The 15,679-nt window shown below is 47.9% G+C and overlaps 1 protein-coding gene across 2 annotated transcripts in view; it reads left to right on the top strand.

The window, feature by feature from the left end:
- The window catches only part of ADK (adenosine kinase), a 639,077-nt gene that overhangs the window by 118,533 nt on the left and 504,865 nt on the right, over positions 1–15,679 (top strand). For both annotated transcript variants that reach the window (XM_075347320.1, XM_075347321.1), the window contains exon 3: positions 359–412. In XM_075347320.1, coding sequence (XP_075203435.1) covers positions 359–412 — 54 coding nt within the window. The remainder of the gene's footprint in view (positions 1–358; positions 413–15,679) is intronic.

Below are 15,679 nucleotides of genomic sequence, written 5' to 3'. Positions count from 1 at the left end.
TTATCATGACATCTTGTGTCTAGAATGTATATTGCAAACTGTTCCATCAGTAAACTGGTAATTAAATCTGCATTTCTTATCCTTTTAATCAGTTAAACCTATTATGGCTCTGACTTTTGATCACCTAAATCTCTTTACTGTAATCCGTGTAAGAATTAGTGAGGGTTTAGCCATGATCTTATTCAATGTGTGAAGTTCTGGAAACATTCACACAAGGAAAGATAAACATAGCCATATTTCAAAGATACCAGCCTGTAAATAACCGTATGCTCACAATGCCTTGTAGTCTGTTGGGTTACAGGAGACAACCTTTTATATTTCTATTGCATTTGAGAATACATTATTTCTGTGCCCATAGGTATGGCTTAAAGGCGAATAATCAGATTCTGGCTGAGGAAAAGCACAAGGAGTTGTAAGTCAAACTTTAAATTGTACTTTTTATTGACCGCACACTGCTGGCCGTTATGTGATTTAAATCATTTGTCTGGATCTTGTCATTTGAAAAAAAAATGCCTATGTACTTAGTAATTATATTCTATGTGATAAAATTAACGCATAGTTTAAAAATGCAGTAAAATGTTACCAATATCATGTACAGTTGAAACCAGAAGTTTACATACACTATCTAAAAAGACACATATGTATGATTTTCTCACTATCTGACATAGAATCAGAACATCCTTTCCCATTTTTGGTCAATTAGTATTACCAAAGTTATTTATATTTGCCAAATGCCAGAAGAATGAGAGAGAGAATGTTTAAGGCATTATTATTACCGTATTTTTCGGACCATAAGACACTTTTTTCCCCCAAATGTTGGGGGAAAGTGAAGGGTGCGTCTTATAGTCTGAATGTGGCTGCGGGGAATGAGGGTGCTGCGGTGGAGCGGGTCATGGGTGACATGAGCAGGCTGTAGCAGCGCCTGCTGTGACCACGTAAGCCCGCTCATTTCATATGCACGCCCATCCTCCCGCCCATCATCTCTCAGCGCTGAAGCAGGTGCTGACAGGTGGGCGGGGTGATGGGCGAGGGGTGCGCGCATAATTAACAGCTGGCCCGCGTGATCACCCCTGGCAACTACAGCCTGGAGTGATCATGTGCGGCTGTATTCACTGCTCCCCGCGCATCATCATCAGCGCGGGGGGCAGTGAATAAGTATACTCACCCGTCACCGTTGTCTGCAGCATCGCAATCTCCTCCTGTCTGTGCCGGCTAGCTGATCTGTGTAGAGAGCGGTGAGCACAGCGATGACGTCATCGCTGTGCGCAGCGCTAGTCTCCACACAGGTCAGCTGACAGGCAGACAGGAGGACGAGCGATGCTGCAGACATTTAGGTGACTGCTCCACACTCCAGCGGCGCTGCTGCCGGCACTGACAGGAGGAGGAGCGATGCTGCATGGAGCGAGGAAAGGTGAGTATAAACGTTTATTTTTTTTGTGTGCCACAGGATACAGGCCATATAGCAGGATGGGGTATATAGAAGGATGGGGGCACACACCAGGATGGGGTATATAGCAGGATGCGGCCATATACCAGGATGGATGGGGCTATATAGCAGGATGAATGGGAGTATATAGCAGGATGGATGGGGATATATAGCAGAATGCATGGGGGTATATAGCAGGATAAGGGAATATACCATGATGGCGGTATATAGCAGGACGGGAATATATACCAGGATGGGGGACATATATACAAGATGGGGCTCATATACAAGGCAGGGGGGGATCATTACCAAGATGGGGTACCTTTAGTAGAGAATTTGGGGGCATTACCCCCATAACAGTGTCAGCAGCAGATCCTTGCCCCATAACAGTGTGTCATGACCACAATTTTTGCTTAAAATTTTATTGTCCTATTTTCCTGCTCTAAAAACAGGGTGCGTCTTTTGGTCCGGTGAGTCTTATAGTCCGAAAAATACGGTACTTTCTACAAAGTCAAAAGTTTACATACACTAAAGGGTGCTTTACACGCTGCAACATCGCTAGCGATCTCGTTAGCGATGTAACATGCCAGATCGTAGATAAGATTTGTAGAGATCACACACAGGTCATTTTTGTAGCGCCGGTCACATGTGCTATCTGGCGTGTTACATCGCTAACGAGATCGCTAGCGATGTCGCAGTGTGTAAAGCACTCTTAAAGGGAACCTGTCATCAGAAATTTCGCCCAAAAGCTAAAAGATTCCCCCTCTGCAGCTCCTGGGCTGCATTCTAGGAAGGTCCCTGTTATTATTGTGCCCCATGTGAGACCAAAATAAAGCCTTTATAAAGTTCTACCTTTTTGTATGCAGCTTCTGTAAATCCGTCACGGGGGCGGGCTCTCTGCCGTCCGTTATTCTGCCTCCTGGTCCTGTATGCCGCCCCCATCGCTCCTTTCCATATCTGATGCACCGCCCACTGCTCCAGCCATCCCCGCGCATGCCCAGTGCCAGTCTCACGGGACTGAGCACTGTGACTGCTGGTGACGTGTGCGCAGGCAAGTGATTATGGACGGGACTGTGACTGTTATCAGCAAGTACCCGGCCATAATCTCTTGAGCGCGCAAACCTCTCCAGCATTCACACTGAGCTCAGTGTAGATGCTAGACTGTATGGGCTGCTTCCAGGGATGACGTCCCTTTGTCATGTGATAGGGGCGTGTTCGAAATACTATCACATGACAAAGGGACGTCATCCCTGGAAGCAGCCCATACAGTCTAGCATCTACACTGAGCTCAGTGTGAATGCTGGAGAGGTTTGCGCGCTCAAGAGATTATGGCCGGGTACTTGCTGATAACAGTCACAGTCCCGTCCATAATCACTTGCCTGCGCACACGTCACCAGCAGTCACAGTGCTCAGTCCCGTGAGACTGGCACTGGGCATGCGCGGGGATGGCTGGAGCAGTGGGCGGTGCATCAGATATGGAAAGGAGCGATGGGGGCGGCATACAGGACCAGGAGGCAGAATAACGGACGGCAGAGAGCCCGCCCCCGTGACGGATTTCCAGAAGCTGCATACAAAAAGGTAGAACTTTATAAAGGCTTTATTTTGGTCTCACATGGGGCACAATAATAACAGGGACCTTCCTAGAATGCAGCCCAGGAGCTGCAGAGGGGGAATCTTTTAGCTTTTGGGCGAAATTTCTGATGACAGGTTCCCTTTAAGAGTAATATACCTTTTAAACCATATGGGACAGCCCCTATGATGATGCCATGTCTTTAAACGCTTCGGATAGATTTATTGGCAATATTTGAGTTAATTAGGTTGCTTTCATACATTCGGTTTTTGCCGTCAGGCACAATCCAGCAGAATGCGGATAAAACTGATCCGGCGCCGGATCCGTTTTATTCCTCATTGACTTGAATTAGCGCTGGATTGTGCCGGATGGCCTTGTGTTGTGTTGCGTCCGCCGGATCTGGTGAAATTTCTTCATCCGGCTGCCGGAAAGGACAGAGCATGGAACGTTTTTTGACAACTGCGTCATCCGGCATGCCCAGACGTTGTGTAAATTCACTTCTGGTCACAGAAAAAGTCTGTGTGTGTGTGTGTGTGTGTGTGTGTGTGTGTCTCTCTCTCATCACTGGCGTGGTGGTGCACACCTGTCACACTGCTCTGGCGGTTTCTCCTGCTTTTAAAAATGCCGTCCACTCAGTATTCCATCTCGTATTCCCTGCTTTCCCCGCCCACCGGCGCCTATGATTGGTTGCAGTCAGACATGCCCCCACACTGAGTAACAGCTGTCTCACTGCAACCAATCACAGCCGCCGAGCGGGTCTACATCTTGGAGTAAAATAAATAAATAATTTAAAAAAAAAAACCAAAACACCGAAGTGCGGTCTCACCCCCCAATTGATATCCAGCCAAGATTAAAGCCTCACAGCTTCTGGCTGGTATTCTCAGACTGGGGAGGCATATTGTTTTTAGGCTGCCCCAGCCTAAAAATATCAACCAGCAGCCGCCCGGAATTGCCACATCCATTACATGCGACAGTCCCGGGATTTTTCCCGGCTCATCCTGATTACCCTGGTGTGGTGGCAATCGGCTAAATAAGGAGTTAATGGCAGCCCAAAACTGCCACTAAGTCCTAGGTTAATCATGGCAGGCGTCTGAGACACCGCCCCATGATTAATCTGTAAGTGAACGTAAATAAACGCATACACTCAAAAAATCCTTTATTTGGAATAAAAGACAAAAAACCCCCTCTTTCACCACTTTATTAACCCCCCACACAGCCTTCAAGGTCCGATGTAATACACATGAGGTCCCACGACCCTTCCAGCTCTGCTACATCGGAAGGTCACAGCGAGTGGCCATAGAGCACGCCCGCTGGCTGTGAGTTCCACGCAGCAACTGAAGTGAGTCGCACTACCAGCGGTGACGTCACTCACGTTACCCGCGGCCACAGCTGGAGAACTCCACCTGTGACAGCAAGTCGCCCGAGTGACTGAAATGAGCCTCGTCATCAGCGGGACGTCACTCAGGTGATTTGCGGTCTCAGGTGAGTCCTTCATTTATGACTGCAAATCAGGCCGTGACACAGAGACAGAGTCACGCGATGAGAGTAAACTCGTGTGAAGCTCTGACGTCACAGCTGCGAGCCCTGCACTACTGCCTGTGTTGTGCCACTGACCTCAGAGGTTCACCCGAGTTCATTCTCATCGCATGGCTCTGGCTCTGTCTGCGGGCAGTCATGCTATCTATTTTTCCTATCCCTCTAGCTATGTATTCTAGCTATCTATCAAATCCTATCCTATCCCATTTTATTTCTTTTTTAAAAACGCACTGTGCAAAACGCAGCCCAAACGCAGGGAAAACGCATCAAAAATGCGTTAATTTCACCACAGTTTTAACGCAGTGTTTACATTTGTCAAGAGTTTGTCAGAGGGTGCTTTTTTTTTTTTTTTTTTTTTTTTTTTGTCAAACCAGAACGCAGCGTGCGGACATAGCCTTAAAGGGAATGTTCACTACTTGGATAACTTCTTCTCATTCTCCAAAGTTTGCCCCATTAAATGAAAAAAGCTTATACTTGCCTTCCGTACTTGTCATTTCAGCGATGTCAGTGCTCACTGCAGCTACCATTCACTTTCTGTTAATTATTTGACCAAAGACTGGTAGAGGGAACATGGCGGTAATTGGACATGGAGCTCACATTACGTCACAATATCACGTGAACCCTGGAATGCGAGAGCCGACACCCCTGTAACAGCGGCGGCATGTGAGGTGTGAATATAAGCTTTTTTTTATTTTAATGGGGCCAAACATAGGTATGAAAAGTGGCTATCTTATTTGTGGACACTCCTTCAAGGAGCTCCTCTGGGATACTAAATATCTTTCATATATCTGCTAGCTTAGCACTTTTAACAAGGAGAAATGTTCTTAGACCCTACTGTCAGAAGCCTCTAGCGTAGCCAAATTGGATATCTTGCTTTGTGCTAATGATGTGAAAACACCCTGAATGACATGTCTGCACATCTACTGATTTTCCTCTGGAAACTTCTGCATGCGGGACAAATCGCAATATGCAGCGAGTGACTGCTTTCCTCGCCAATACAAGTCAGTGGGTCCGAGAAAAACATGCTGCATACGGATGGGTTTTAAACATGAAGTTTTACATAGTCAAACAGTCAAAAGCTAGAAAGATAGATAACTAGCTAGGTTGATAAATGAACAGGTAGAGAGATATGTAACACATATATAATATGTCCCCCCTGCATTTTGTAAGCTTGCACGCTTTAGTGCCTGTCATGTGCCACTAAAGGATATTTAGCCTCGTATTTATAATTAGTGACAAAAAAGTCCCAAAATACAAATTTTATTTAGATACAAAAATTTAAAAGCACACACGTAAATGTGTAGTGAACAAATTTTTGTATCTAAACAACATTTGTATTTTGGGATTTTTTTTGTCACTACTTATAGAATATTTTCCCTACATGTGTTATTTAATATATAATTTAATAGTTAATTGTTTTGAGTATGGCAGGGTTTTTATCAGGACCTGTTAACACAGCTTTATGGCTTAAGGATGCAAACCATGTTTTTTCAATCAATGAATCACCCTCAGGTAGCACTGGTTCTTCCTTGAAAGATTTGTTTGCGTTCACTACAAATTTTGTTGTTTTTTTTTAAATTTTTGTATCTAAATAAAATTTGTATTTTGGGAATTTTTTTGTCACTTCTCATAGAATATATTCCCTACATGTGTTATTTAAAATATAATTTAATGGTTAATTGTTTAGGCTTGTATTTAGGCACAAAATCCATAATCCCACGCCCCCCCTCACCCGGAAAAAAAAACCAAAAAAAAAAAAGACGTGGGGCCCGCTTTATTTTTGTTCATCAGCTAAGGTGAAGAAGGCAACTGCAGCTGGCTGGCAGCTTCATCTTGTCTGGTAATCCAAAACAGAGGTCACCCTACACTATTGTTTTAAATTGAACGTGGGGTCCTCCCTAAATTGCAGCCAAGGTAGAGCTGACCGCTGTGGTCTGGTATTCTCAGGCTTGGGAGGCCCATGGTTATTGAGCCCTACCCAGCCTAAAAATAGCAGGCCGAACATGCCTCAGAAGTGGCGTATCCATTAGATGTACCAATCCTGGTGCTTCAGCTCGATTCATCCGGTTGCCCTGCTGTGGTGACTAACAGGGTAATATATGGGGTTGATGCCAGCTGTGAATTGCCAGCTGGCATCAAGCCCTGGTATTAGTAATGGCTGGGCGTCTAACACATACCCATTACTAATCCAGTAGTTGAAAAAAGAAAAATAAATTTTATTGGACAAACAACCCAACTACAACCCTTCACCAATTTTTACGGTTACAAAAAAATGTCACGTGTAATCCATAGCGACATCCCATGACGTTCACCAAAAGCGAACATGAAAGACACAAAATTAGTTTATATATATATATATATATATATATATATATATATATATATATATATATATATATATATATATATATATATATATATATATATATATATATATATATATATATATATATATATATATATATATATATATAAATAAATATAAAAAAAAGATAAGAGACACCCTTTTTCACCAATTTTATTTTTCTGGCAAATCCCTAATCACCTAAGAAGTCACTGCAGCCTCACACTGCTGTGATGACCTCCTGAGGTCAGCCCAGGTCACTGCAGCGGCTCACACAGCACCAAGTAAATAGTGTTTCTATATGTGATAGGTTCCCTTTAAAAACCATTCACCACTTATAATAAATGTAAGTTACTATATAGTATCTTGCATATACATATACCTTTGCTTAAAATAATTTTCTTGCCACCATTTTTGAGATTCCACTGTTTTTTTTTTTTTTCTTTGTGAGGGGTGGGGGGCACCGGTTAGAGTCCGAGGGAGAATTTATTTATTGGCTTGTCACATATTAATGGAAAGTGGCATATTAATTCAGATATGAAAAGCCAGTGCTGTGATGAGTAGTGGGTTAAGCAAAGGTTTCGGTCAGCAAGATCAATGATCCCATGCTCAAGGCCATGTTGGTGTTTGTGGTCAAAGAGCAAAAAGGTTAATGACCCTATGATGATCAGTTGTTTTTTGTTTTTTTTTTCTTTTAGATCTGATCTGTGGCATTTCTCAATTGTAGATGTCAACATGTAGGAATTTATCACCCTTTTGAGTTATTAATAAGGGTAATCAGGTTGTATACAGCAGCTGAAATTAGTAAATACCTGTATGTGTCATGTATGATGGCTTGTTCAGTTCATTTTTTATAGCTTTGATCTTCCGGGCTAGGGGTCGTACACTGCTTGAAAGAGAAGTTTCATGTTTTCATTACACATTTTCTCCTCCCCTTCTCTTCAGTGTACCTCTGACATCAGGTGCGCGGCTGGAAATCCTGCACCTGCGTCTTTTGCCTGCCATCTTCTCTTTGCTCTGTTCCACCCTTCTCTGGGCACTGTCTTCAATTTTGATGTGCGCAGGCGCCAGATTTTTAAGTGCCGTATTAGAAACCACATGGCAGAGGAAGGACCGCAGGCAGAATGCACAGGCGCTGGATTTATGGCCGCACACCTGACATTAAAGGCACACTGAGAATAAGAGAAATATTGTATGACTAGAGGCAGTCTTATCTTCCGGGCAGCGCATGCCCAATAGCAATGGAAGATCAAAGCTATATAAGATGATTTTTATTGAACAAGCCATCATCCAGGAGGCATAGGCTAGGTCCACATTTCTTTTGTTTATGATCATTCACAATCCGCCGCTCTGATAAACAACGCAATCCGTTTGGCGGATAGACTTGTATGAGCGGCGGATTGTGACTGATACCCTTGCGTTGCATCCGCAGCCCGACTAATCAATCGTGGAATGACTGACCGTCGGCCGGCAAGAAGGCAGCATGTAACATTTTTTGAGCAGCGGAATCCTTTTGATTTCGCTGCGCATGCTCTCTCTCGGCGGCCTCAGCTGATCTCCTGGTGGCCGGCTAATGAGAGCGATCAGCTGATCGTTCACAATAGCCGGCCACCGGGAGATCATCTGTTCGCTCTCAAAAGCCAGCGGCCGGCTATTGTGAACGATTAGCTGATCGCTCTCATTAGCCGGCTGATGGGAGATCGTCTGTTCACTCTCAAAAGCCGGCATCCGACTATTGTGAACGATCAGCTGATCATTCTCTCTCTCACGTTTTACAACGGAATCCGCTTTATGATGACAATTCCAATTCTTGTCACTCGTTGTACAACGCATCAGTCACAAGCGTCAAGCAACGCATGTGACTGATGCAAAACAACGGAAATATGAACCTAGCCATACAGGTATGACTGTCAGTTGTATGCAACCTGTATGCCCATATTACTTACTAAAAAAACCTCAAAAGGGTGGCAGAGTCCCTTCAACTAACTTTTTAAACCTTCCCTGACTAAGGCTGGGGTTACAACAAGCGTATCAAAAAAAATCGGTCCCATTCTCATCCAGAAAAGTAGGACGATTTTCTCACTTGTCATCTGTGTGCTGTCCGTATGTAATCCGTTTTTCTTCGGCGCTCCATTGGGAGACCCAGACGATTGGGTTTATAGCTACTGCCTCCGGAGGCCACACAAAGCATTACACTAAAAAGTGTAAGGCCCCTCCCCTTCTGGCTATACACCCCCCGTGGGATCACGGGCTACTCAGTTTTCAAGCTTTGTGCGAAGGAGGTCAGACATCCACGCATAGCTCCACTGTTTAGTCAGCAGTAGCTGCTGACTATATCGGATGGAAGAAAAGAGGGCCCATGCTAAAGGGCCCCCAGCATGCTCCCTTCTCACCCCACTCTTGTTGGCGGTGTTTGTTAAGGTTGAGGTACCCATTGTGGGTACGGAGGCTGGAGCCCACATGCTGTTTTCCTTCCCCATCCCCCTGAGGGCTCTGGTGAAGTGGGATCTTACCGGCCTCCAGGCTCTGAGGCCGGGCTCCATCCACAGACCCGGAGATCCTGCTGGATACGGAGCTGGGTACCGTCAGGGACAAGGCCCTGCAACATTCAGGTACTCTGTGTCCCCGTACAGACAGGCACAGACACACTCCAGCGTTGCTGGGTGTTCTAGTGCGCCGGGGACAGTAGCGCTGCGCGCTTGGGTTATACTCACTGCAGCTTAGCTGAGTGAGTTTATGTGTGGGGAACTACCGCGCCGGCCGCCCCCGGAGACTGCGGCGCGGCTGAGACTTGTGGTGCGCCGGGGACTTCGCGCCGACCGTGCTTTTACGACGGCAGCGCTTATAAATCTAGTCCCCGGCTTCTGCGGCCTAGTTACGTTTCGTTCCCGCCCCCAGCCCTGTCAGTCAGGGAAGGGGAGAGATGCTGTACAATAGTCAGCGCCGAGGGCTGGAGTCTTATTTACATACTCCAGCCCTCTCACTGGGCACAGTGGGACGCCAGTTTCCCGCTCTTTGTCTGCAGCACGCCCACGGCCCGCCCCTCTTCACAGGACGCCGGCAGCCATTCCTGCACGCAGTCTGAGCTGGAGAACGGACATAGCCCTGGTAGACCCAGACAGGGGATTCTGGCGACCACACACCCGCTGTTAAGCGGGCGGTAAGCAGCACCTAGGTGCTGACCCCACTAGTGCCACAGTGTTGTTTTGTGTACTTTTGTCTGTACCTATATATTGCACTGTACGGTTGCTTCTTGGCTTATACCCCTATATTGCTCTGAGGAGACAACAGCATGTCATCCGCAAAAAGCAAGGGTGCCAAGGCACAGGCTTTATATGCTGCCTGTACCGCATGTGGGGCTGATCTACCGGCAGGTTCCACTGACCCCCATTGTGTGCAATGTTCGGTCCCTGTGCCACTTCGTCAGCCGGAGTCTATGCTAGTAGTGGCCCAGGCAGAGACGCCTGTGAACCCTGCCCCGGTGACGGGGACAGAGTTTGCAGTTTTTGCTGATAAGATGTCTGTGACTATGACAAAAATTCTAGAAACTTTGCAGTCCAGGCCGGTCACTCAGACCATGTGCACTGTTGATTCAATGTTCCCCGGTCCCCCTCAGTTGGAACTAATCCGTGCTCCAAGGGGGTCCCAGGCATCAGAGGCTGAAGGCTCTGACTCGGACGACAGTCCCAGGCAGCCTAAGCGAGCTCGCTGGGAGAGACCCTCGGCGTCATCACGCTGGTCAGGGTCTCAGCGAGAGGATTCTCTGTATGATGAGACAGAGCTAGGTGATCAGGAGTCTAATCCTGAGACCGCTCTCAACCTGGATACCCCTGATGGTGACGCCATGGTGAATGATCTTATAGCGGCCATCAATAGACTGCTGGATATTTCTCCTCCAGCGGAGGAGGCAGCAGCACAGCAGGAGAAATTCCATTTCAGGTATCCCAAGCGTAAATTGAGTACTTTTCTGGACCACTCTGACTTCAGAGAAGCAGTCCAGAAACACCATGCTTATCCAGATAAGCGTTTCTCCAAACGTCTTAAGGATACACGTTATCCCTTTCCCCCTGACGTGGTCAAACGCTGGACCCAGTGTCCAAAGGTGGACCCCCCAATCTCCAGGCTTGCGGCTAGATCCATAGTTGCAGTGGAAGATGGGGCTTCACTTAAAGATGCCAATGACAGACAGATGGACCTTTGGTTGAAATCTGTCTATGAAGCTATCGGCGCGTCGTTTGCTCCAGCATTCGCAGCCGTGTGGGCACTCCAAGCTATTTCAGCTGGTCTGGCGCAGGTGGACTCTGTCATACGTCCATCAGTGCCGCAAGTGGCGTCCTTGATCTCGCAAATGTCTGCGTTTGCGACTTACGCTATCAATGCGGTCTTGGACTCTACCAGCCGTACGTCAATGGCGTCCGCCAACTCTGTGGTTTTACGCAGAGCCTTATGGTTAAAGGAATGGAAAGCAGATTCTGCTTCCAAAAAATGCTTAACCAGTTTGCCATTATCTCAAGACAGACTGTTTGGTGAGCAATTGGCTGAAATCATTAAACAGTCCAAGGGTAAGGACTCTTCCTTACCCCAGCCCAGATCAAGCAAACCTCAACAGTGGAGGGGACAGTCGAGGTTTCGGTCCTTTCGAGGTTCGGGCAGGGCCCAATTCTCCTCGTCCAAAAGGACTCAGAAGGAGCAGAGGAGCTCAGATTCCTGGCGGGCTCACTCACGCCCAAAGAAAGCAGCCGGAGGAACCGCTTCCAAGCCGGCTGCCTCATGACTTTCGGCCTCCTCTCTCCGCATCCTCGGTCGGTGGCAGGCTCTCCCGCTTTTGCGACATTTGGCTGCCACAGGTCAAAGACCGGTGGGTAACAGACATTTTGTCTCACGGGTACCGGATAGAGTTCAGTTCTCGTCCTCCGCCTCGGTTCTTCAGAACTTCCCCACATCCCGACCGAGCCGATGCTCTTCTGCAGGCGGTGTGCTCTCTAAGGGCAGAAGGAGTGGTGATCCCTGTTCCTCTTCAGGAACGAGGTCAAGGTTTTTACTCCAATCTGTTTGTGGTGCCAAAAAAGGATGGCTCTTTCCGTCCTGTTCTGGACCTAAAACTGCTCAACAAGCACGTGAAAACCAGGCGGTTCCGGATGGAATCTCTCCGCTCCGTCATTGCCTCGATGTCTCAAGGAGATTTCCTAGCATCAATAGACATCAAAGATGCTTATCTCCACGTGCCGATTGCTCCAGAGCACCAGCGTTTTCTACGCTTCGTTATAGGAGACGAACACCTTCAGTTCGTAGCCCTGCCATTTGGTCTGGCGACAGCCCCACGGGTTTTCACCAAGGTCATGGCAGCAGTGGTAGCAGTCTTGCACTCTCAGGGACACTCGGTGATCCCTTACTTGGACGATCTACTTGTCAAGGCACCCTCTCAAGAGGCATGCCAACACAGCCTGAACGTTGCGCTGGAGACTCTCCAGACTTTCGGGTGGATCATCAACTTTTCAAAGTCAAATCTGTCACCGACCCAATCACTAACATATCTTGGCATGGAGTTTCATACTCTCTCAGCGATAGTGAAGCTTCCGATGGACAAGCAGCGTTCACTACAGACAGGGGTGCACTCTCTCCTTCAAGGCCAGTCGCACCCCTTAAGACGCCTCATGCACTTCCTGGGGAAGATGGTGGCAGCAATGGAGGCAGTCCCGTTTGCGCAGTTTCATCTGCGCCCACTTCAATGGGACATTCTCCGCCAATGGGACGGGAAGTCGACGTCCTTAGACAGGAAAGTCTCCCTTTCCCAGACGGCCAAGGACTCTCTTCAATGGTGGCTTCTTCCCACCTCATTATCACAAGGAAGGTCCTTCCTACCCCCATCCTGGGCGGTGGTCACGACAGACGCGAGTCTGTCAGGGTGGGGAGCAGTTTTTCTCCACCACAGGGCTCAGGGTACGTGGACTCAGCAGGAGTCCACCCTTCAGATCAATGTTCTGGAAATCAGGGCAGTGTATCTTGCCCTACAAGCCTTCCAGCAGTGGCTGGAAGGAAAGCAGATCCGAATTCAGTCGGACAACTCCACAGCGGTGGCATACATCAACCACCAAGGCGGGACACGCAGTCGGCAAGCCTTCCAGGAAGTCCGGCGGATTCTGATGTGGGTGGAAGCCACGGCCTCCACCATATCCGCAGTTCACATCCCCGGCGTAGAAAACTGGGAAGCAGACTTCCTCAGTCGCCAGGGTATGGACGCAGGGGAATGGTCCCTTCACCCGGACGTGTTTCAGGAAATCTGTCGCCGCTGGGGAAGGCCGGACGTCGACCTAATGGCGTCCCGGCACAACAAGGTCCCAACTTTCATGGCACGGTCTCGCGATCACAGAGCTCTGGCGGCAGACGCCTTAGTGCAAGATTGGTCGCAGTTCCAGCTGCCCTATGTGTTTCCCCCTCTGGCACTCTTGCCCAGAGTGCTACGCAAGATCAGGTCCGATTGCCGCCGCGTCTTGCTCGTCGCCCCAGACTGGCCGAGGAGGTCGTGGTATCCGGATCTGTGGCATCTCACGGTCGGCCAACCGTGGGCGCTGCCAGACCGGCCAGACTTACTGTCACAAGGGCCGTTTTTCCATCTGAATTCTACGGCCCTGAACCTGACTGTGTGGCCATTGAGTCCTGGATACTAGCATCTTCAGGATTATCTCAAGGGGTCGTGGCCACCATGAGACAGGCTAGGAAGCCCACGTCTGCTAAGATCTACCACAGAACGTGGAAGATTTTCTTATCCTGGTGCTCGGCACAGGGAGTGTCCCCCTGGCCATTTGCATTGCCTACTTTTCTTTCCTTCCTGCAATCTGGTTTGGAAAAAGGCTTATCGCTCGGCTCCCTTAAAGGGCAAGTCTCAGCGCTATCGGTATTTTTTCAAAAGCGTCTAGCACGACTTCCTCAGGTACGCACGTTCCTGCAGGGGGTTTGTCACATCGTCCCTCCGTACAAACGGCCGTTAGATCCATGGGATCTGAACAGGGTACTAGTTGCTCTCCAGAAGCCGCCCTTCGAACCTCTGAGGGATGTTTCACTTTCTCGACTCTCACAGAAAGTGGCCTTTCTGGTAGCGGTCACGTCTCTTCGGAGGGTATCCGAGCTGGCAGCGCTGTCATCCAAAGCTCCCTTCCTGGTTTTTCACCAGGACAAGGTAGTGCTGCGCCCGATTCAGGAGTTTCTCCCTAAGGTGGTATCCTCTTTTCATCTCAATCAGGATATCTCCTTACCTTCCTTTTGTCCTCATCCAGTTCATCGGTATGAAAAGGATTTGCATTTGTTGGATCTCGTGAGAGCACTCAGAATCTACATTTCCCGCACGGCGCCCCTGCGCCGCTCGGATGCACTCTTTGTCCTTGTCGCTGGTAAGCGCAAAGGATCGCAGGCTTCCAAATCCACCCTGGCTCGATGGATCAAGGAACCAATTCTTGAAGCCTACCGTTCTGCTGGGCTTCCGGTTCCATCAGGGCTGAAGGCCCATTCTACCAGAGCCGTGGGTGCGTCCTGGGCATTACGACACCAGGCTACGGCTCAACAGGTGTGCCAGGCAGCTACCTGGTCGAGTCTGCACACTTTCACCAAACATTATCAGGTGCATACCTACGCTTCGGCGGACGCCAGCCTAGGTAGAAGAGTCCTGCAGGCGGCGGTTGCCTCCTCGTAGGGGAGGGCTGTTTTTGCAGCTCTAACTTGAGGTATTAATTTACCCACCCAGGGACTGCTTTTGGACGTCCCAATCGTCTGGGTCTCCCAATGGAGCGCCGAAGAAGAAGGGAATTTTGTTACTTACCGTAAATTCCTTTTCTTCTAGCTCCAATTGGGAGACCCAGCACCCGCCCTGTTTCCTTCGGGATTTTTGGTTTTTTCGGGTACACATGTTGTTCATGTTGAACGGTTTCAGTTCTCCGATGTTACTTCGGATTGAATTTGTTTAAACCAGTTATTGGCTTTCCTCCTTCTTGCTTTAGCACTAAAACTGAGCAGCCCGTGATCCCACGGGGGGTGTATAGCCAGAAGGGGAGGGGCCTTACACTTTTTAGTGTAATGCTTTGTGTGGCCTCCGGAGGCAGTAGCTATACACCCAATCGTCTGGGTCTCCCAATTGGAGCTAGAAGAAAAGGAATTTACGGTAAGTAACAAAATTTCCTTCTTTGCTCAGTAGCTATTTAATCTTTTAGGGATCGCTTATCCTGGAGATGTTTCTCCCATATGAGAGAGTCGGATGCAATATGCTAATGACTCTCAACTAAAAATGCTGCGAGCGTGAGCCGAGTGTCATTATACTGTGTTCCGATCCTCTCGCATGCAAGAATCTGAGTATAGGTGAAGTAAAGGAGAGATTAATTTCTCCATTGCTTGTGTCAGTGTGTATCGGACTGCACTCAGATGTCATCGCAGCAGCATGAAGTGATTTTATATATATATTTTTTTTTGTCCTGCTGCAATTTTCATGAGAAAGAAAGCGTTGGTTGGCACTGCCCAATAGTAGAACATTGGGCTCAGGGCTATTCGATAAAACATTGGATAGCACTCAGCCATGTTATACCCCAGTGTGAGTGTACCCCGACAGGACCATTTACAGTTTTCCATCTTACAGAATTGTAATCTAACCCTGAAAATTGAATGTCATACTGATGGTTTGTACGGCATCCATTTATTTTTTTTTCCCACTGTACCAATTTTGGAGTAAAATCACCTCATGCTGCTATTGTTGTCTCATGCTGAATACAGCTAAAAGAAACTCCACAGATCTGCACTGCCAAAATCTTTATCTGGTTGC

Source organism: Anomaloglossus baeobatrachus, chromosome 5, assembly GCF_048569485.1.
Source record: "Anomaloglossus baeobatrachus isolate aAnoBae1 chromosome 5, aAnoBae1.hap1, whole genome shotgun sequence".
NCBI classification, from domain to species: Eukaryota; Metazoa; Chordata; class Amphibia; order Anura; family Aromobatidae; genus Anomaloglossus; species Anomaloglossus baeobatrachus.
Note: the sequence above shows the minus strand (reverse complement) of the source record. Positions and strands in the feature narration are given on the sequence as shown.